Raw genomic sequence first — 22,523 nt, forward strand, 5'->3', positions numbered from 1 at the left:
CTCTTCTCGCCGAGAAGACCCCCGAAGATGTTCGACTACTCCCTTCCGGGACCAAGTGGTGAGCCTGCAAGCGCTGCCTTCAGAGGAGGCAGACCCAGCCCTAGCTTTTCTCTGTCCCGTCCGTGCTCTCCGGACTTACATGGACAGAACGCAAAGCTTCAGGACCTCAGAGCAGCTCTTCGTCTGTTACGGAGGACAGCGGAAGGAAAAGGCTGTCTCCAAGCAGAGGATGGCCCACTGGATAGTGGATGCCATCGTCTTGGCTTATGAGTCCCAAGACGTGCCCTGCCCGCTCGGGTTAAGAGCCCACTCCACTAGGGGTGTTGGCTCTTCCTGGGCGCTGGCTCGTGGTGCCTCGCTGACAGATATTTGTAGAGCTGCGGGCTGGGCGACACCTAACACGTTCGCTAGATTCTATAGCCTCCGTGTAGAGCCGGTATCTTCCTGTGTGCTCACTTCCCATAGTCAGTAACACCGAAATGCCTGTTCTAGTGTCGGCTTGCTGCGCCATTCCCTCCCCTATGGTAGACGGATGCGTGCGCTTATTCTGCTCCAGTCGAGTTCCCCGGATCGGCGAACCCTGTTGAGTCCTCCGCAACCCACGGCAGTCGGACGTGGCGGAGCGTTCGACGCCAGGTCTAACACTCGTATGCATTGGTGGAACTTGTGTTAGGCTGGGTTACATATGTAGTGACCCCCACGGCGGTCCCATATGTGTATTCTTCCACGGTACGGCTCCCTACGGCGAGCCCGTGTCTTTCCCTCGGCAGAGTCTCCTCTGCCGTCCCAGGTACATGTTGTCCCCTCCACTAATTGGCCGGGGCCACCCCTGGGACTTCCGTATGTTGTGCTGCCCACGGCCAGCCCATACGTGTATTCTCCACATGGTAACTCCCTCTGGGCATGATGTGGCTTCCGCAGCGGCCTTCACAGGCACGCCTTCCCAGCGTTATCCAATACAGTCAGCTGAATGGGCTTTTGCGGAACAGCAGCTTGGACTCTCCCTCCGTGAATTCCTCGCCCGCATCAGATCGGGGTCTGAGGGGCTCATCGCTGGGCGCTGGAAGTGGTAGTAACTATGGTGTTTTCCATAAGGGATCCCAATTCGTCGGTACGTCCGACGTATGTCGAACGTGACCGACTGAATGGGAACGTCTCGGTTACATATGGTAACCCACATTCCCTGAAGGAGGGAACGGAGACGTACGTCCCGTCGCCACAGTTGCTGTACCATCACTGCAGGTTGAGCCACTAAGTTCGGCTCCTCAGTGAAAAACAGTGTGCATTCGCTCTCGCTTCCTGTTTATACCCGCGGCGCGGGGCGGAGCGCGAGATGCAAATCTCGCACGCCAATGGCCCATTGGTCTGTTCTCTATATCTCGAAGCTGATTCAGGGGCTCCCTGAAGTGATCACAATTCGTCGGTACGTCCGACGTACGTCTCCGTTCCCTCCTTCAGGGAACGTGGGTTACCATACGTAACCGAGACGTTACCTTTCCCCTGTAATCCATCACAATGACAAGGTAATTTTTTTTTTGAAAGGTAGCATACAAGAGAAAGAGATTGACTTTTTGCTTGATACAGGTGCAGGAAATAGATCTATTATATGGGATCAGATTCCCGCCTAATGTATTGCTGTCACACATCAAAAAATTATTTTAAATTTTAAAAACACATGTGACAATATAACACACAAAACTGAAAAATCAATGCAAAGTAAACCAGAAACACAAACAACGCAGTCACGGAAATAAAAATAATAAGCGTAAATCAAATATTTAAACTAGTTTAAAATTATATTGCTCAAAACTGAATCATGAATTCAAAATGATCTGAATCACTCACAAAATCATGTTTTCTGCTCTTATTTTCATTTTTTTGTATGCTCTATATTGCTCTTTTCTCCTTTGCTCGTTTCCACATTCTGCGCTTGCGTTTCCATCTTAGCATCACCATTGGTTCACTAGTTCTAGATTGACAGCTCATCCTCTAGCCAATCAATCGAAGAGGGAAGTTGATGTCACTCCAATGCAACTCATGCCGCAGTTCAGCCAGCCACTGTTGAGCTACGAGTATAACGCGTTCTCTATCACTATATCTGCAAGGAAATGCATTGATCTGATCCCATACTATTACACAGGATCGAGACGCTTCTGTCAAAGCTATACCTCCGCCTAATACAATTAAAACTCTCCGATCATTTTTAGGAACAGCAGGTTACTGTAGACCTTGGATTGAAGAATATGCCTCGATTACACAGCTTCTCTATGACTTGTTGAAAGGCCAAGTTAAAGATTCTGATACTGTTTGTATGCAAGAAAGCTCAAAGCTTTCAATGATTTGAAGAGAGCACTATGTCAAGCACCAGCACTAGGAATTGCACAATCTGATAGGCCCTTTGTACTTTATGTCCATGAACACTAAGGCTTCATTCACGCCCAATTCATTACTATTCTGGTAAATTTGACAGTCGCTCAAGGGATAGGCCCTTGTCTTAGAGCAGTGCAGGCAGTTCATCTAGCTCTTCAGGCTTCATAAGGAATGGTGTTAGGACAGACTGTAAACGTAAGATGCCCTCATGCAGTGTACGCACTAATGAATCAAGCAAAAGTCACTTCTGTCACCTCCTCTCGTTGGGGAAATTGGTTAACAACCCTCACAGCCCCGAACATTATTTTACAGTGTGCGCCAGTCACGAACCCATCCTCATGTATGATGTCTGCAATGACTGAAGTTGTGTTAGAGGATGACTCACGATTGTGTTACGCTTACATACACAGCTACGAGTGAAATAGCAGAAACTCCCATTGAGAATGCAGAATTGGAGTTGTTTGTTGATGGTTCAGCTCAAGTGATTGAAGGTAACAGTCACTTCAACCACTGAAGTGGTAGCTTCAGGTCGTCTTCCAGATCATTTTTCAGCTCAAGCTGCAGAACTAGTAGCCTTAACTAGGGCATGCACGCTAGCTTCAGGATCGGTTGCAAATATCTACACTGATTCCAGGTATGCTTTTGGGGTAATTCATGATTTTGGTATCCTTTGGCAAAGTAGACAGTTTCTAACTTCTCCTGGATCCCCCATTAAGCATGCTGGATTAGTAAAAGATCTAATGTTTGACATGAAACTTCCAAAGAAATTGGCGGTGATCAAAATGAAATTACATCTCACAACTAATACTATGGAAGCTAATGGTAATGGTCTTGCTGATGTAGCTGTTAAACAATCATTGATCTGTACAAATACGGTCCCCTATATGAAGCATGGACATGGTTAGACAAAGGAGCCACAGTAAATTTATCCGGTTGCTGGACAAAAGAGGGGAAGTATGTCGCCCCAGAATGACTGCTGCCATATTTGGCTTAACAAATACACAATTTGGGTCACAGTGGTCCAACAATGAATCACAGGTTCTCAAATCAATGATGGAATCCAAAATTCAGAAATGAAGCCACCAAAACAGTCAAAAGATGCTTTACATGTCAGAAAAATAATGATGTGCCAGAAGCAACTACAGCAGCAACACATACCCCACCTCCACCAGGACCATTTCGTAACCTGCAAGTTGATTACATATCGTTGCCTCCTTGCAAGGGAAAAACTGACGTTTTGGTAGTGATAGACAAGTTCTCGAGATGGATAGAAGCTTATCCAACAGGGCGTGCTACAGCTGCATATACTGCTAAACGTCTTGTCACTGATTTCATTTCCAGGTGGGGATTACCAGATTCCATTGACTGGAGGACTACCAGGACAAGTAGTCAAGGAAGTGTCTAAAACGTTGAAAATTAAGTGGAATCTTCACTGCTCCTACAGGCCACAAGCATCAGGACAGGTTGAATGAGCGAACAGAACAATCAAAACTAGGCTAAGCAAAATGCATCAGGAAGGAGTATCATGGGTTGAGGCGCTGCCAGCGGTACTGTGTAGTATGAGAGCGTCACTTAACCCCTAAATGCATGACTGTTTTGCCAAACATTCTTACATATTCTGGTCTTTAGCGACCTGATTAGATGGCATGAGGAAGCTTGTTCCAGAGTGAAGGTGCACCCACACAGAAGGCTCTATCACCAAACGTCCGTAGCCTGGACTTAGGGACAGAGAGCAGGTCCTTGTCTGAGGACCGCAGGGACCGAGCTTGGTTGTAAGAATGGAGTAGATCAGTCAGATACTGCGGTGCAAGTCCATTTAGAGATTTGTACGTCAGGAGGAGGAATTTATATTTGATCCGTGATTTAACTGGCAGACAATGAAGCTTCTTTAGGATTGGAATAATATGAGATCCAAGTTTTGTGTAAGTAAGCATCCTAGCCGCAGAGTTCTGTACATGTTGGAGTCTTTCAGTAGCTTTGCTGGGCAGACCAAACAGGATACCATTACAGTAATTGAGTCGGGAGGTGATGAAGGAGTGGATTAGGGTCTCGGCTACAGAGTCAGAGAGGCACAGCCGGAGTCTAGAGATGTTCTTGAGATGGTAAAATGCCGTTTTAGTAGTGTGTTTAATGTGTTGCTGGAAGGAGAGAGTAGAGTCCATGATGACGCCCATGTTGCGTACTTGAGGAGATGCTGATATTGAACAGCCATCCACATCCAGTATGAAGTCATCAACTTTTTTAAGAAGTGACTGTGGAGCAAACAGTCTGAGTTCTGTTTTGTCTTTATTGAGTTTAAGAAGGTTACTGTCCAGCCAGAGCTTTATGTCCTTCAGGCAGTTGATAAGTGTCAGTGGTGGAAGAGGAGTGGAAGGCTTAGTACTGATGTAGAGCTGGGTATCATCAGCGTAGCAATGGAAATGTAATCCATGTTTCCGGATGATCATCCCAAGAGGCAAGAAATAGATATTAAACAGTAGAGGGCCAAGTACCGATCCTTGTGGCACACCGTGTAAGACTGGCGCCAATCCAGAGCAAATATCCTTGAGGGTGATGTATTGTTGCCTGTTGGTGAGATAGGATTTAAACCAGGAGTACACAGTACCAGTGAGGCCAATGAGATTTGAGAGGCGAGTGAGAAGAATGGATTGGGATACCGTATCGAAGGCAGCAGAGAGGTCAAGAAGTATTAAGATGCTGACATGCCCAGAATCAGCTGCCATGAGAAGATAATTTGTGATTTTGTTTTGGGCAGTTTCAGTACTGTGCTGTGTCCTGAAACCAGATTGAAATGGCTCATAGAGGATGTGCTGTAGCATATGATGGTTAAGTTGGGAAGCCACACCCCTTTCCAATAACTTGCAGATGAATGGTAAGTTGGAGATTGGGCGGTAGTGGCTTGGATCATCGTGGTTCAAACCAGGCTGTTTAAGTGTAGGGATCACCGCAGCAATTTTAAAGCTGGTGGGGACCACCCCAGAAGACAATGAGGTGTTGATGATGTTGACAAGGGTGGGAGCCAGAGTTGGAAGACATGCCTTAACCAGTGCAGTCGGCTTTGGATCCTGTTTGCAGGTCGTAGCCTTTGCCTTTGACACTAGCTCCACAACTTGAACTGTGTTGAGCATGGAGTAAGAGGAAAGGGAGTCCTCCGGTGTGAAGACATTTGTGCAATTTGTGTCAAGCAGCGGGAGGGTCGTTGAATGAGAGGAGCTGGACTGCTGCAGTTGCTGGTGGATAGATTCAACCTTTTCCTGAAAGTAATCCTGGAATCTGGAGCATAAGCCAGGAACGTCAGATGGCAAAGGGTTGTCAAGTGGGCAGAGTAGGCGGTTGATAGTGGAAAAAAGCTGTTTAGGTTGATGTTGTTGGTTGCCAATGAGTGTAGAATAATAGTTATTTTATTTTTTTCAGGTTGATGTCTAACTTTAAAAAATGAATGAGGAGGAGGGTAGTGAATGACGTCTCGGGTCGCTAAAGACCCGAGGTATGCATTTAAGGGTTCGTAGGACTGAGCCCTCATTAAGATTATTACAGGACGCCCAATGCAGATGCCTGGTATGATTGATTGATCTCAGAAATGCTGATGTACACATTGCCTCAGATGCCCTGATTACTGTGAAAGCCTCACAAAGGCAGTACAGAGTGCCAGAGAGAGAGAGAGTTGAGTCGTGTTGGCAGATGCCACCAAAAGGTGGACACACGATCATCCCAGGTCAGTGGGTGATGATAAAGTCATTCAGAAACAAGCCGTTAGAGCCTAATTGGCACGGACCACATCAAGTGATGTTGATTACAGCAACTGCAGTGTTGTGTCAGGGAAGGAAAACCTGGACTCATGTGTCACAGTAGCCACGTTTCCATTAAAGATTTGTGCAAAACTTTTGCAATATTTTCATTAACAAGCATCTATATATGATAAAGTTCATTCTCCCCTTGACAACCTACACATTGCAGTTTTAACAGTTGTAAATCCTCTTTTGTACACACTGCATTCGACAATCAAATTAAATTCTGAAAAAGTTCCGGTAGTGACAAAATTACATTTACATTTAATCTGTATAGTGGTATGCATTTAAAATTGAGTCCCTTTCTTAATAATTCATTTAAAGATAAATGTTCAACATCGACTTGTTGTCCTGTTTGCCATGTTTTAAATACAACTGACGTTTCAAAGCTTTCTGCAAAACTGATCTTACATTGATCCTGCTCTCCCCTACTTCATTGTGTGATGAAATAAAACTGGCATAAATTATTCAAACCTGTAAGTAAGTAAACAGCAATACCACTTCATTTGTAAAATAGAAACAACAAATAGAAACAAAAGTTTTGACATCATTATAATGCAGTTTGTTTTGTTTGTTTAATTTAGAAGTGAATAATTTCCCCTATAATGCTATGATAATGACTTTTGCTACGTAAAAGACTTCCATGACAAAGGCTCATTTTTTGATCTTATCTTCTAAACAAAATAGGTCATGCAACTGCTCTAACTTGGTATTATGTGGTAAACCACGCATACATTCAAAGGTAAAATTTTGTTTAACAAATTTTTTTTTCTAAGCAGTTGATGAAACATATATCCACATGTCTACAGCACTTCTCAATCCAAGATGAAGAAGAGCACCTTTTACCAGGTATTATTAACATCATATTTTATATGTTTGTAAATTGAATTACTTGTTTTTTGATTGTGTGGTATTTTATATTGCTAGCTATGTTCATATAGATAAATTAGAGGGGATACAATGTGTCTACTTGGATAGTATACACAGTGTACTGTACTGTACTTATATGACAATACAATTAGAAACACTCAATTATACAATTAGACAACTGTCTCATAATAAATATTTAGAATAAACAGCAATAATTTGAAATGTTTCAGCATCATTTTTGTCTGTAACATTCTCTGCTTATCACATGTGTTAAAGGTTTTTATTGAAACCACAGATGCCAATAAAGAACCTTTATTTTTTTTGTGTATTTTTGAGTGTAAGCCATAGATTTCACTACTATAACATTTTCATTTGTTGTACATTATGTTTTCTGATATTTAACATTATCAAGTTCCATTATTGCTACAGGATAAAATCAGGTTACACTTTATTTCGATGGCCCCCTTTAAACATTCTAACTATAAAGTACTTTGCAACTACATGCCAACTAACTCTCAGAGTATAAGTAGACTGTAAAAGACTGTTGGGTTCAGGTTAGTAGAATAAGTTGACATGTACTTGCAAAGTTACTTGTTGTCAGTAGAATGTCTGTTGACGGACCATTAAAACAAGATTAAGCAGACAGTCTACTAATAATCTAATGACTGCTAGTTGACATGTAGTGGCAAAGTTACTTATAGTTATTAGAATGTCTAAAGTACATCATTGAAATAAAGTATAACCTAAAATCATCATGTTGCATATGTATATGACTGTTTGAATAAACCGCACACATTATGTTCATAATTTGCATTCAGTTGCTTGTATACACAGTGTAAAATCTGTATTAAATGCTATAGACTAAATACAGTGTAGATTGATATTCTTATTAATTAAGAAAGCAGTGTAGAAAATAAGACAATTAACATTTTGTGTGAGGATTCAACATTAATAATATATCAAATCTTATATTTCTAGCCGCTATGATGGGTTTCATGCAAATCTTTCTGCTTCTAGGTAAGAGGTTTGTAAAAACAAATCTTTGTCACATTTTCAGCACAGTGAAAGCTTAAATAATTATTCATTCTATTATTCTATTATTTTTCATAACTATTAATAACTATTAGTTGTTTTAAATATTTAACAGCCTATTCAAAAAAATATTTGGGCCTTTGACTGTATAGCATGTATAGGTTATACAACTGCCACTAGTGAATATGGAATCCGACTGGTAAATGGCAGCAACTCTTGTTCTGGAAGAGTGGAGGTTCTCTATAGTGGAACATGGGGAACAGTGTGTGATGATGGCTGGGGTCTGTCAGATGCTGCAGTGGTGTGTAGAGAGATGGGCTGTGGGGATGTGATAGAGGCAAAGAGAGATGCTTATTTTGGACAAGGATCAGGACAGATATGGATGGATGATGTAAATTGCACTGGTACTGAGTCTTCACTAAAGAACTGTAGGACAAGTGGATGGGGAACACATAACTGTGGACATTATGAAGATGCTGGAGTCATCTGCAACTGTGAGTCAATAACATTTATAATTTAAATTACTAATGTAATATTGTACTTTTTTTGGTAAGGAATGGTCATAGAGAGATAGATATAAGAAATCATTCATTAAAGAAGGTCTTGTTCGTTCAAATGCCATGTGTCATTGCTCTTTTTCAAATAGAAGAAGGCAAACAAATATATGGGAGAAAAATAACAACTTGTGTGTTTATATTATTTGTGTTGATAGTATCTGTCAGGTTGGTGAATGGAGACAACTCTTGTTCTGGACGAGTGGAGGTTCTCTATAATGGAACATGGGGAACAGTGTGTGATGATGGCTGGGATCGGTCAGATGCTGCAGTGGTGTGTAGAGAGATGGGCTGTGGGAGTGTGATAGAGGCAAAGAGTGTTGCTTATTTTGGACAAGGATCAGAAAAGATATGGATGGATGATGTAAATTGCTTTGGCACTGAGTCGTCACTAAAGAACTGTAGGACACGTGGATGGGGAATACATGACTGTGGACATTATGAAGATGCTGGAGTCATCTGCAACTGTGAGTCAAAAACATTTATAATTTAAAATTTAAAATGTTATATTGTACATTTTCTTTGGTAAGGAATGGTCATAGAGAGATAGATATAAGAAATCATTAATTAATTAAAGAAGGTCTTGTTCATTCAAATGCCATGTGTCATTGCTCTTTTTCAAATAGAAGAAGGCAAACAAATATATGGGAGAAAAATAACAACTTGTGTGTTTATATTATTTGTGTTGATAGTATCTGTCAGGTTGGTGAATGGCATTGACTCTTGTTCTGGACGAGTGGAGCTTCTCTATAATGGAACATGGGGAACAGTGTGTGATGATGGCTGGGATCTGTCAGATGCTGCAGTGGTGTGTAGAGAGATGGGCTGTGGGGATGTGATAGAGGCAAAGAGTGCTGCTTATTTTGGACAAGGATCAGGACAGATATGGATGGATGATGTAAATTGCACTGGCACCGAGTCTTCACTAAAGAACTGTAGTACAAGTGGATGGGGAACACATAACTGTGGACATTCTGAAGATGCTGGAGTCATCTGCAACTGTGAGTCAAAAACATTTATAATTTAAAATTACTAATGTAATATTGTCCAATTTATTTTGTAACAACTATAACCATCAACAAGATGTTGGAGTCATCTGCCAATGAATCAAAATATTCAAAGAATTTAAAGGGGTGGTAAACCACGATTTCACTATTCTAACTTTGGCTAGCGTGTAATGTTGCTGCTTGAGCATAAACAACATCTGCAAAGTTACAACATTCAAAGTTTAAAGCAAAGGGAGATATTTGCTTTTAAAGAAATCAGTTTCTAAGGACTACAGCAAACGGCCAGCAGGCGACTACACACATTCCTCCAGGGCTTGCTGACATCACCAGGCTCAATATTTACATAAACCCCTCCTCCGAGAATATTAAATAAGGGAGGGTGAGGCCATTTTGTATCGCGGCGCTGTTGTGGTATAAGTTAGTTAGGCTGGAGTGTTGTTGCCGCGATGCCAAGGAAACGCTGTTATATTCATCCGGATTGCAGGTCTGGGGTACTTGCTCTGTTCAGCCTTCCTTGTGGGACGGGGGTGCGTTGCAGAGCGTTTAACACACAGCATGTTATATGCACGTGTGTTTGAGTCAGCGGGGAATCAGGCGCGCGCAGGGGCTCCCTGCAGCACATCTAACAAAGGAAAACATCCACCGTCTTCGCGATTTCAATGCTGGATTTGCACAACGTCAGCTGCGTGAAAAAAACACTGCCGGTGCGTGGATGCACGACGCGCGCGCTGCACATTTCACGGAGGACAACACAAACTTCCACAAACTTCGCGAGTTCAATACAGGATATGCACAACGGCTTGTCCTGAAAGCTGGATTTACAAACAGAAGCTGTTTACGGGCCACAACCTGTAAGTCTGATTTATTTTTCATCGATGTGTTTTCCTGTAATAGGTTGTAGCAAGGAAGTAAACAGATGACAACACTGTTCTGCAAACCAGTCTGTTAAATGCTTATTCATACTTAACGTTATCCGACGAACACCTAACGTTACAAACACTAACGTTTAAATCTCAACAGCTAACGTGGCATTAGTGTAAATGATTCTTTGATTAGAGCTTTTATGTATTGTTTATCTTCAGGCATGCTAAACATGCTTCTGTGTGTGATTTGGCTAACTTACTAGTTAAAGCCAGTGCTTAGTGTTCGTTTTGGGTTAGTTCTTGCGACAGATATTTGGCTATAATCGTTCTAAAAATACAAAAGTTAAAGTGCCATTCAGTAGCGATCATTATAGATCCGCAGTCTTTACTCTTGAGGACTGAACAGGTTCTGCTCGATCATCTTCACTCAAATGTTCTGGGTCTGATTCAGGCTCAGATTGGTATGGTTTTATTGACGCCGTTGTTTCTAACACTGACCAAAGCACAGTCTACCGGTGAAGGGAAGGGGCGTGACGTTTCCGACATACGTGCACTAGGCGTTTTGCGAATCACAACACACTGGGCCAGCTAACCAATCAGAGCCCACTGCGTATTTTTGAGGGACTGGCTTCATACAACCCGGAAAGCATCAGACCGTTTTACAAGGAGGGACAGAGCAGTGTAGAATAAAGGTCAAATATATGAAAAATAAGGCACTTTTTTTTAAAACAAAGCATGAACACATGTTACAGTGCACCCCACAAACACAGTCAAGCCTTCAAAAGAATGTGGTTTACCACCCCTTTAAAGGTGATGTAAGTAATGTAATAAGTGATGTAGTAAGTATGTAAGATTTTTTTATATTAAAATACTAACCTGGTTTGATTCCGAATTGTTCATTGACTACTATTAGTTTGCCAATAATAGGTTCATCTCCCCCAAAAGTATAAACATTGAGTCCCCTGGGCACCATCAAAACATTAAGAGCAGATCGGTCAATAACTTTCCAGCTCTACCTATAGCGAGAGTTTGGGGTGTGGCTACTGTAACAGGATAAGACAGAGGGTGGGACCATGGCTGACGGTTACATGGAAAAAGACATTCAGCTTCGGGTACACGAATTTCAAAGCCAAATTTCGCTGCATTATGACCTTCAGAGATTAAGAGCTACAATGGACACTACACTGCACCAGAACGACAAATGTAACAGTTTATAAGGTTTACTTTGATGTAGCCTCAAACAGTTATGCCACATCATGTCAAAAAATACTCCCGGATGATAGGTTTATTATAAGCAAGATGTTCACGTTTTCAGTAGAAAGAGCGCTATCCTTCTCAATTGCTCACTCATAAGTCATGACACAGCAAGCAACACAGCTAAAAGTATTTCTAATATGTTGGACCTTTTATTGAATGTAGCCTCTATTTACCTGTTGTGACATTAATTCACAAGCACCCGTAAGAGCTGTGATTGTGATGTTTGGGTTGGGAGAGGCGCAAATGTTGTTTGATGGTTTATTTTTCTAATTCCACTGGTGCCACTAGTGTTGCAGAAACTACATACTTTACCTCTAAATTATGTTTCATGTAAGCAATAAGGTACAAGAGGCCGTGCTGTATTGTGAATACAGTCATGGCTGAAGGGGTCAAGAAAGCACTCAGCGAAAATGTATCTATTAAAGGCACAATATGTAAGATTTTTGGATTAAAATATCCAAAAACCACTAGAACAATGTTATATATTTTGTTGACTTGTGTACTTACATTATTCCAAATGTTTCCAAGAATGTTTAATTCCAGATAAAGAAGCAAATTTAACCAGGACACGGACCGTGTTACCTATCAATGACATCATACCCGCTTTTCCCTCGTTTTCCGGTTTTATTTTATAGAAACCATGGAAACACTAAAGACGCCGAGCGCATGTAAAGAGAAGCATTATTAAATAACTTTCAACACACTCAAATAATATATATATGATAAAACAGCACAGCATGAGCGAAAGAAGGGCAAGTGGTCGTCTGCAGCATAATAAAAGTTCCATGAAATCCAGGCGTCATCAAGCTATGCCTTTGTTTTGAATAAGCGACCTCTAGCTGTGAAAAATTACGTGTGGCTTTAATATGTTCATTTTTGAAGTCCATCCTTCTGCCAGAAAAATAGTTCCTGACAGAGATTGTAAACAGCAAGAGATTGAGCAGCTTTACCGTACATATCCATTTAGGCTATAGCATTTATCATTTTATTTAAATAACTCATCTACATTTATCAACCTACGTTACATTATGGGGTTCAAGCTTGAAGTATTGAAACTGGCTTTTTCGTTTTGTTAGAATTATTTGGTGTCCAAGCAGTAGATTTGTTAGAGCCCTACTGTATTTACTGACTAGGCAGGTTTTATGTGTAAGACACAGTGGCCATTATTTCACATACTGTGCTGGTAAAAATATTTACATGTGCCCTTTGTGTTTGTTGATTCATTGTTATTAATCAGTCATTATTTTTTTCAGCTGTTACTAACATCAGCAGCTCAACAGTCAGACCAGAGACAACCTCAGCTGGTAAAGTAGTCGATCCCTCTGGCTCTTCCACTGCCAACCACACTCATGAATGCATTCGTCTGTTTGTTTCATTCTGATTGCTACTAATCTATACTGCATTTAAAGATGCTATATGTAAGAATATGTATGTATTATTCACTTTTTCATTGCCAATGTGTGAACAGCTTGTAACAAAACTTTAAAAACGAGACCGTCCTCAACTTTCTAGTTTGTCAAATGAAAAAAAGCCTGTAAACTGATTTTTATGTGAAGTATTCGGGACGTTACTGCCGAGAAAATCAAAATGTGGGTTTTATGCACGCTCTCCAGAGTAGTGATCGACCGATTTATCGGTTTCCTGATATTTTTCCCGATATTTAAGCATTTTCCCATAATCGGGTATCGGTTTTGTAATATCGGATTCACAGATAAATGGTGCCATCTTGTGGACGTTTTGAAAAATGCATGCACCGGTGTTCAACGGTAAAATAACTTCAATTCCTTAATTAATAAACTTTATTTAACATAACAGCCAGTAATGCACAAGTGAGATATGCACAAATAAGATATGTATGTTATATAGTTTAAACTTAGAACATATCAATTTAGGCTAGATAGCATTAATCATTTTATTTAAATAACTCATCTGCATTTATCAAGCTACGTTACGTTATGGGGTTCAAGCATGAAGTATTGGAACTGGCGTTTTCATTTTGTCAAAATTATTTGGTGTCCAAGCAGTAGATTTGTTAGAGCCCTACTGGATTTACTGACTAGGCAGGTTTTATGTGTAAGGCACAGTGGCCATTATTTCACATACTGTTCTGGTAAAAATATTTACATGTGCCCTTTGTGTTTGTTGATTCATTGTTATTCATCAGTCATTCTTTTTTTCAGCTGTTACTAACATCAGCAGCTCAACAGTCAGACCAGAGACAACCTCAGCTGGTAAAGTATTCGAGACCTTCCTCAACTTTCTAGGTTGTCAAATGAAAAAAATGAATAAAAGTCTGTAAAATTGTTTTTATGTGAAGGATTCGGGACGTTACTGCCGAGAAAATCAAAATGTGTGTTTTATGCACGCTCTTGAGAGTAGTGATTTACCGGTATATTGGTTTCCCGATATTTAAGCATTTTCCCATAATCGGGTATCGGTTTTGTAATATCGGATTCACCAATAAATGGCGCCATCTTGTGGACGTTTTGAAATTTGTGCGCAAACCCGCCATTAAAGCCCTGCGTCTGAGGGGAGATGAGTCAACAACGGTGTTCAAAGGTAAAATAACTTGCATCCCTTAATTAATAAACTTTATTTAACATAACAGCCAGTAATGCACAAATGAGATATGCATGTTATGTAGATTAAACTTGGCGCTAAAAATAGAGACCAACTCGCGTAATCTATCATGTCCCAATAAAGACGTAACTTTACATGAATGAAATAAAACAGCCATGAATGAGAGCATGTTGGAAATAAAAGCACTGAATTTATTTAGAGAGAGAAATGCGCATCTCGTGAAGTCGCATTCAGCTGTTCAACTTTATGCTCCAGCAGCATAGTCACTGTATGTAACTTTTAACAAGATCCACTCGTTTAAAACTCCTTAAATTATTTTAACGTTTGCTACATAACATTTATATAATAAACATCTAAATAATTACAGCTCTGTGGAAATGAAATATAATGCCTATCTCCGTGAGAGACGTTCTGTAAATGCATAGATGAATAGCAGGTATTTCATAATCTAGGGCACTTTTACCCTCAATGAAATCCAGGCGTCATCAAGCTATGCCTTTGTTTTGAATAAGCGACTTCTAGCGGCCAAAAATTACATATTGTGGCTTTAATATGTTCATTTTTGAAGTCCATCCTTCTGCCAGAAAAATAGTTCCTCACAGAGATAGTAAACAGCAAAAGATTGAGAAGCCTTACTGTACATATCCATTTAGGCTATAGCATTTATCATTTTATTTAAATAACTCATCAGCATTTATCAAGCTACGTTACGTTATGGGGTTCAAGCATGAAGTATTGGAACTGGCTTTTTAATTTTGTCAAAATTATTATGTATCCAAGCAGTAGATTTGTTAGAGCCCTACTGTATTTACTGACTAGGCAGGTTTTATGTGTAAGGCACAGTGGCCATTATTTCACATACTGTGCTGGTAAATATATTTACATGTGCCCTTTGTGTTTGTTGATTCATTGTTATTCATCAGTCATTATTTTTCTCAGCTGTTACTGACATCAGCAGCACAACAGTCAGACCAGAGACAACCTCAGCTGGTAAAGTAGTCGATCCCTCTGGCTCTTCCACTGCCAACCACACTCATGAACGCATTCGTCTGTTTTTTTTCATTCTGATTGCTACAATTCTATACTGAATTTAAATATGCTATATGTAAGAATATGTATACTATTCATTGTTTTATTGCCAATGTGTGAACAGCTTGTAACAAAACTTGAGACCTTGCTCAACTTTCTAGGTTGTCAAATAAAAAAAAAGCCTGTAAACTGATTTTTTTGTAAAAAAAAAAAAAAAAAGACACTGGGATATTGCATTTATACCACTGTATATGGGCATGGGGGGGGGGTTACATTAAAAAAAGGTCATATTCCTCCATTTAGATTACTTTGAATAAATCTTGAGTTTCCTGTAAAATGACACCAAAATTTGGAATTTAGACCACTGTATGTGGGTGTAGGAAGCTTTTCAATTTGGGTTGGCCAAATCCAGGTGGAAATGGTACCAGAGTAATTTAGTGTAAAAAACTTTGAGTAAAACAAAGTGATGTTTCTCATATCTCCAGAAAGTAGAGACTCTAAGCTTTCAAATGGCATCACATATGAGGTCCGAGCTCCTCCACAGACATTTAAAATTGAAAGTATATACATGATGATGTCATTCCTGTACAGGGTCCGCAGAGTTTAAGTGAGAGAAAGCACTGACTTTCAGAATGTTCAAAATTAATAAAACACATAATAAATTGATATGTGGACTTTCTGATATTGGTTATTTTCCATCAGTTTTGTCTGACTCTGCTGATTTTTCATTTGCAATTCTGTTTTATTATTGTCTTCATCATGCTGATTTCTGTCATTGCAGTAAATATAACGCTGCCGGAAGTATGCGTAAGTTGAGTTTCTGCATTGTAGATATATTTGAAATATGAATGTGATATTCTATTTACAAACTACTATTTTGTTTGCTAATGTTGCAAAACTTTCTTACTTACCATTTAAAGCTCAATTGTGATTTCAGGATCAGACCTGTTTACAAAATGTTCTTGATCAGATAGAGAACACTCCAGTTCAACAGTTTTCTGTGGCTGTAAGTCTTCAAGAGAACAAAATAATCAAATCTGTGTCGGCTGATTGACATACAGTAGTTGTGTCTTATTGACTCTCTTGACATTTATAGTAACTGTATTTATTTGATCAATGAATTAGGATGTGACCAGGATTTTGACTATGGCCTTCAATGCTTCAGAGAAGATTTTTGAGACAAACTCATCATCATCAGCCAACCCAACTGAACTAGCCTCCTATGGAAACCGCATGTTAAAAACCAGCGAGAAACTCATATCTATATTGGTGAAGCCAACAAACACAAGTGACAGTGTCCCTATTACTCTTGCCACAGTAGGTGAGTGGAGAAACAGTTATTATTGATGATGAAAATGAGATTAAATATGATGTCAAGGACTTCACAGTATAAATAGCAGAGAGCAGTGGTGGATCACAGGTGGCAGACAGCAACATTCATAAATGCAGCTATACGAGTTACAAAGGTTTTAACTGAGAGCAGAAAACACTGGCTGTATCTTTTTTCCCGATTTAAAAAGTCAGTATTTTGGTGCAAATGCATCTGTCACTTGGTAGAAATGTCCTGAAAAACCCTAATCATGAAAAAAACTTGAAAAAAGAAATTACAACATTTACAGTAAAGTTCATGGGTTGTGGTGACCAAAATGTGTTTTGTAAATATTTTTTTCTGATTTGAGCATAGAACAATCAAAATTCAAAAAACATTTACCAATTTACCACATTATGTCAGTGCGGTTTATGATAATCAATAATAGTGTAGATTTTAAGGACATTTTGGTTCACACTACATCAGAGATGAAGATATGAGATCAACAATATGGAATATTCATTTTATTTATTTGTCAATTTGTGATTAAATTGGTCTTTCATTAAAAAAAGATAAATATTGCAAATAAATTAATATAGCACATAACTGCTTGTTTGTTTTAATCAGTGGGACATGTCTTCATGGTTGGACCAAATGTCACCTTTGATAAAATCCCTCGACTTGACACAATAAATTCTTCTGTGGACATCGATCTCATTGGGATCGCCAAGAACAACAATGGTATGTGGAATGTTTGAATTTGATTAAATATATTTTTGTCGAATGAGATGTCATACCATCACTACTAAACCACATTTTTTAACATAGGATTGCATGCGAACTTCTGTTTCTATCACACAGGATCAGCTTCTGTGGCATTCTTGAGCTACACCACATTGGAGAATCTACTGAAGCCCGACTTCTTCAAAACACCAAATAACTCAAATAAAACCATGATGTCCACTGTGATCTTAGCTACTCTTCCCAAAATCACCAACACTGAACTCACCAAACCAGTCAACTTCACCCTCAAACACATCAGAGTGAGAGACTGAAATGTGTTGACAACATCTAATATTCAGTGTTGTAACATTTACTGCATGTTCTTTCTTCTTTGTGCAGGAGCTCGACCCCAATGGTTCTCTGTCCTGTGTGTACTGGAATGTCAGTGAGTGGGTTGTAGATGGTTGTTCTGTCTTAAAGACCAACAGCAGCTTCACCGTGTGTTCCTGTGTTCATCTGTCGACATTCGCTCTCATCATGCAAACCCAATCAAACCCGATCTCATCGCTGTGTTCCCCATCAGAGGTACAAAAGAGAACAAGCAAAACCTCCTCAAAAGATTGAAACACTGAACACACTAGCAGAATTCAAATGCAATCTATAGTAGATGGTCAACATTTATAATGACCATTCAAGAACAGCACAGATTTGGCACACATATACTCTTGCATGTTTTTTCAGAGCGACTCACTGCTGGAGTGGTTGAATTTGGTGTCTGTGATTGTGGGGCTGGTGTTCTTCAGTTTGGCCCTGTTGACCTTTGCCCTTTGTCAGTGGAGTTCTGGAGTCAATAATGTGGCTCGAATCAACCTCTGCATAAGTCTGCTGTCTGCTCACCTTCTGTTCCTGCTCACACAACAGTTCCTGTGCTTTATACGCCAACAGAAGGTGAGAATGATGCCCTATAGCTCTGCAAACCCTCACTAAGAATCATCATAACCATCTCTCATGGTCTCCAGGGGTTGTGTGCCGTGATATCAGGTGTTCTGCACTTCCTCTTTCTCTCCGGCTTTGTGTGGATGTTCATTGAAGCTGTGCTGCTCTTCATCTGTGTGACGAACCTATCACGGATCAGCTCCAAAAAGAGGGAGGTGCTTAGCAATGGATTCCTGTGTGTGATTGGATATATGGTTCCTCTGGTTGTAGTGAGCGTGTCTATCGGGCTGGTTCCTGAAGGCTACGGCAGCGAACAGTGAGTTATTGTTGTTTTCTTTAAGTTCATTTGTTTATTAAGAAAATAAAGCAGCTCAGTGCTTTTATGACATTTCTGCTATCTGATAAAATGATTTTTTACAGCTGACTTTTACATGCACAACATCACGGGTGGAATTCAAATATGTAATATTTCAATAGTCAACAGCTGAATTCATTCAGTTATTATGTTGTTTTCTCCTCTAAACAGCTGCTGGATTAAAAGGGATGAAGGTTTTATCTGGAGTTTTCTGGGTCCTGTTAGTGTCATACTAGCAGTAAGCACATGTTTTATTACATGATTTTATATTATATTAAAGAGAAAACATGGTGATTACTTTTTTTTCTACTTTTCAGTTGAACATGATTCTCTTCATGAGGATCATCATCAGTCTGAGCTCAACTCTTAAAAATCTGAACGCTGAAATTTCACAGATGAAACAAACCAAGTATCAAACGTTCAGTTTTGAACACTCCATAAAAATTATAAATATTTAGTCAATAGAGACATTAACTCTTTTCTTTCTCTGCAGGACTATGGCATTTAAAACACTGGCTCAGTTTGTGGTTCTTGGTTGCTCCTGGATTCTGGGTTTCTTCACTTATGGCAGAGAAGAGCTGGAGATCCTCTTCCTGATCTTGAACTCCCAGCAGGGAACCTTCATCTTCCTGATCTATTGTGTCTTCAATAATGAGGTGAGACATCACTCAATTTATCATCATATTCCATGTCAAAACTGAATATGAAAGACTATTACAGTTCTCTTTCATAGGTTCACTCAACGCTGCGTAACTTATGACGCAATGGGAACGCCCTCTGGGTGTGCCGATTGTCTAAAGCCCTTATAGAATCACGGCAGTTCATTGGCTGAGGGTGTTGGGCACCGCCCTGACGCTCTTACGTTGCCACACTATACTGGCGCGCGCGCCATCTGCTCCTCAGATTTCTCTGCCTTCACGAAGCGGCCATTTCTAGCCCTTCGGTTTCGTTTTTTCTGGCCCAAATATCTCGGATTTCGTTCAACTTTTATCACCAGCACTTCAGTGACTGCGGATAGTGGAACATTGTTCTCCTTGCGGTGAAGTGTCATGGATTTTCGTTGTTGCCTGCCGCCGTGCACTCGCTTCATCATGAATGACAACCCTCACAGTAAGCATGTTAAATGTTTGGGGTTTTCCAAACACGCGCGCAAGGCGGTTCAGGGGTCTTCAAAATTTAAATTTTGTGATAACCTCCTTCTCAAAACTCTCCGCTCGAGGCTTGCGGTTTTTGAAAGGGAGTCATCTGATTTTCCCCGTCGTGCTCCCGAAGCCACACAGGCCTCTCTGGGATCCACGAACTGGGGTTCGGATATAGAGCTCGAGGATGTGGAGTGCGAGCAGACAGGCCTTGCCTTTTCTCTCCCTCTCTCCCCCAAGCACGTGCGCGGGCCCCGCCCACCTGTGTCTCAACCTCACGGAAATCCGTGTTAAGGAAAAGGTTTTCCTACTGGACGCCCCAGTCTCACAGTCTGGTTTGTTTGGGGAGGTGGTCAACACGGTGGTTGAAAAGTTTCGAGCCGCTAAGTCCCAGTCTGCGCCTTTAAGCAGTTTATGCCCAGGAGGGCGAGGGACTCTCCTAACCCCTCTCCCTCTCAGTCTAGAGAACGCCCTTCTCACAGAAGGGAGTTACCCAGTAGGAGGAGCACGAGGAGGACCACGAGCTCCCCAGATCGTGTTGGGTTGGGGATGACCCTGGTCGCCCGTTTCCTCGCCAACGACCTCACAGGCGCATCGACCCGAAGTGGCCCAGCAAACCCTCTGCTCGGGCCACTTCGAGTCGCTCCTGACCCTCTGGTCAGAAAAAGGAGAGCGCCGGCTCACATCCGAGGCTGTGTGGTATATCATTCCTATTGCCTCATAAGTTACACAGCATTGAGTGAACCTATGAAAGAGAACGTCTCAGGTTACTGGTGTAACCTATGTTCTCTGAATAGGGAACGAGACGCTGCGTCCGCTGCCAAGCTCCTCGCGCTGCTAACAGGCCTTCCTTTTTGGCAGAGAAATCTGAGGAGCAGATGGCGCGTGCGCCAGTATAGTGTGGCGACGTAAGAGCATCGGGGCGGCGCCCCCGCCATCAGCCAATGAATTGCCGTGATTCTATAAGGGCTTCAGACAATCTGCACACCCAGAGGGCCTTCCCATTGCGTCATAAGTTACGCAGCGTCTTGTTCCCTCTTACAGAGAACATAGGTTACACCAGTAACCTGAGACGTTTCCATTTTCCATTTTTCAATGGAAAGACTTTTCCATTTCCTTCCTGTGATGGAATGATCAAATGAGCCAAGAATCTTCAAACTCCAAATTCAAATTGAAACAAACATAGACCTTTTATCTGTTGTCTGTCTGATAATAATAATTAACTTTTAAAATGGCATCATATGACCCCTTTAAAAAAAATGTATCTTATTACAAACAAATTCCAATTTAGTTTATGAGTTCATTCACGTCATACTAGCAGTCAGCACATTTCTTATTTCTCATGATTTTAATTTATATTAAAGTGAAGTAGGTGATTCATTATTATTTTTCTACTTTTCAGTTAAACATGGTTAACTGGTTAAATTGATCTCATCATGAACTCGCTCAGATCCTCTTCTCTCATTCTTTGCCCAGGTCAGGCAGCAGTACAGAAAGTGCTTCAGATGTCTTTGCTGTGGACAACACTGAGGACTACAGCATCATGATCAGGAAATAAAGTGCATATTTTTACAGATTACGCAAAATAAACAAGTGAAATGCAAATATATAAATCAATAAATATATAGCTAAATATAATTTCATGTGGGATGACAGCAAGTCTACTGTTGCTTCATTATTTGAATTGCTTTTTATCACCAATCAATCATGGCAGTATCAAGGTTTGAGGATGATGATGAGACTTCAGGAGGCAATTTTGATCAGCCATGAGCTAAAGAAGAACCTAATCAGTTAGCAGCTTTAAGCCCTTAGGTTAAAAGGAAAACCTTATAGAGTGGGAAGTTACGATATGGATATAGACATTCCTGAAATTAATATGTATAAATTTGAATTTGAGGAGGTTTCTTTATAATGATGATAGACAGATAGTAGCAGTCAGTCGTGCTGGCTGAGGATCACTGTATATCAGCTTATTAGGGGTGTAACGATTCACCTGTGCCACGGTTCGGTTCATGTCACGGTTTTGGAGCCACGGTTCGGTTCGGTTCTGTTTGCTGTGGAGTCATGGTTCATGGCGGGCACCAGCAATAATAACACTAGATTAACTTTTTACTTAATAATAACAACAACAATAATTTAACTTTATACATTAGCTTCACGTTTCCTTTAGAGCAGTTAGCATACCAGAGTAAACACAAATGGAATAAATGTCTGCACTGTAGACTAGTCAGAAATAATCTACTCATTCTACCATTTAGCCTACCATAATGTTTTTTTTTTTAAAAAGCATTTTTTTAAGCATTTATTTCATAAAAATTGATGACACACACACAAGTAATGTCCCACTGTAGCCTACTTAACAAACACATTCATTGTATGAATATGACTAATACTAATGATTAAATAGGCCTATAAGTTAAAGATATTAAATAGGCAGTTTTTGTTAATACTAAAGTAGCCTAAGCCACCACACTAATTTAAAAATAAACTAAATAACAAAGTGAAAATGCATTTTGTGATTATGGAAACAACAGCTAACGTTACCATGGCGAATACACAATACTTCATGAACTGTTAACGAAACATGAAAACTGCTCATGATAAATAAATGCATATCATACCTGCATGCCTTCCCAGCTAACACAAGTCAAACCAGTTGCGTGATTTATTGGTACTTTACTTTTATTTCATGAATTACAAATTGACATCGT

At 40.3% G+C, this 22,523-nt stretch overlaps 1 protein-coding gene across 1 annotated transcript; it reads left to right on the forward strand.

Annotated features, from left to right (window-relative positions):
* Positions 1–5,915: 5,915 nt before the first annotated feature.
* Positions 5,916–21,386, forward strand: LOC307126016 (adhesion G protein-coupled receptor E3-like; the record flags this gene model as incomplete). Its single annotated transcript, XM_079816345.1, has 15 exons — positions 5,916–5,928; positions 5,975–6,085; positions 8,773–9,081; positions 9,307–9,615; positions 15,261–15,311; positions 16,516–16,671; positions 17,287–17,400; positions 17,521–17,702; positions 17,782–17,967; positions 18,124–18,330; positions 18,402–18,634; positions 18,845–18,911; positions 18,991–19,082; positions 19,167–19,329; positions 21,289–21,386. The coding sequence occupies 15 exons, from the start codon at positions 5,916–5,918 to the stop codon at positions 21,340–21,342; spliced, it is 2,247 nt and encodes a 748-aa protein (XP_079672471.1). The 3' UTR covers positions 21,343–21,386.
* Between the last annotated feature and the right edge of the window lie 1,137 nt (positions 21,387–22,523).

The sequence above is a fragment of the Gobio gobio genome (assembly GCF_949357685.1).
Source record: "Gobio gobio genome assembly, chromosome: 5".
NCBI classification, from domain to species: domain Eukaryota; kingdom Metazoa; phylum Chordata; class Actinopteri; order Cypriniformes; family Gobionidae; genus Gobio; species Gobio gobio.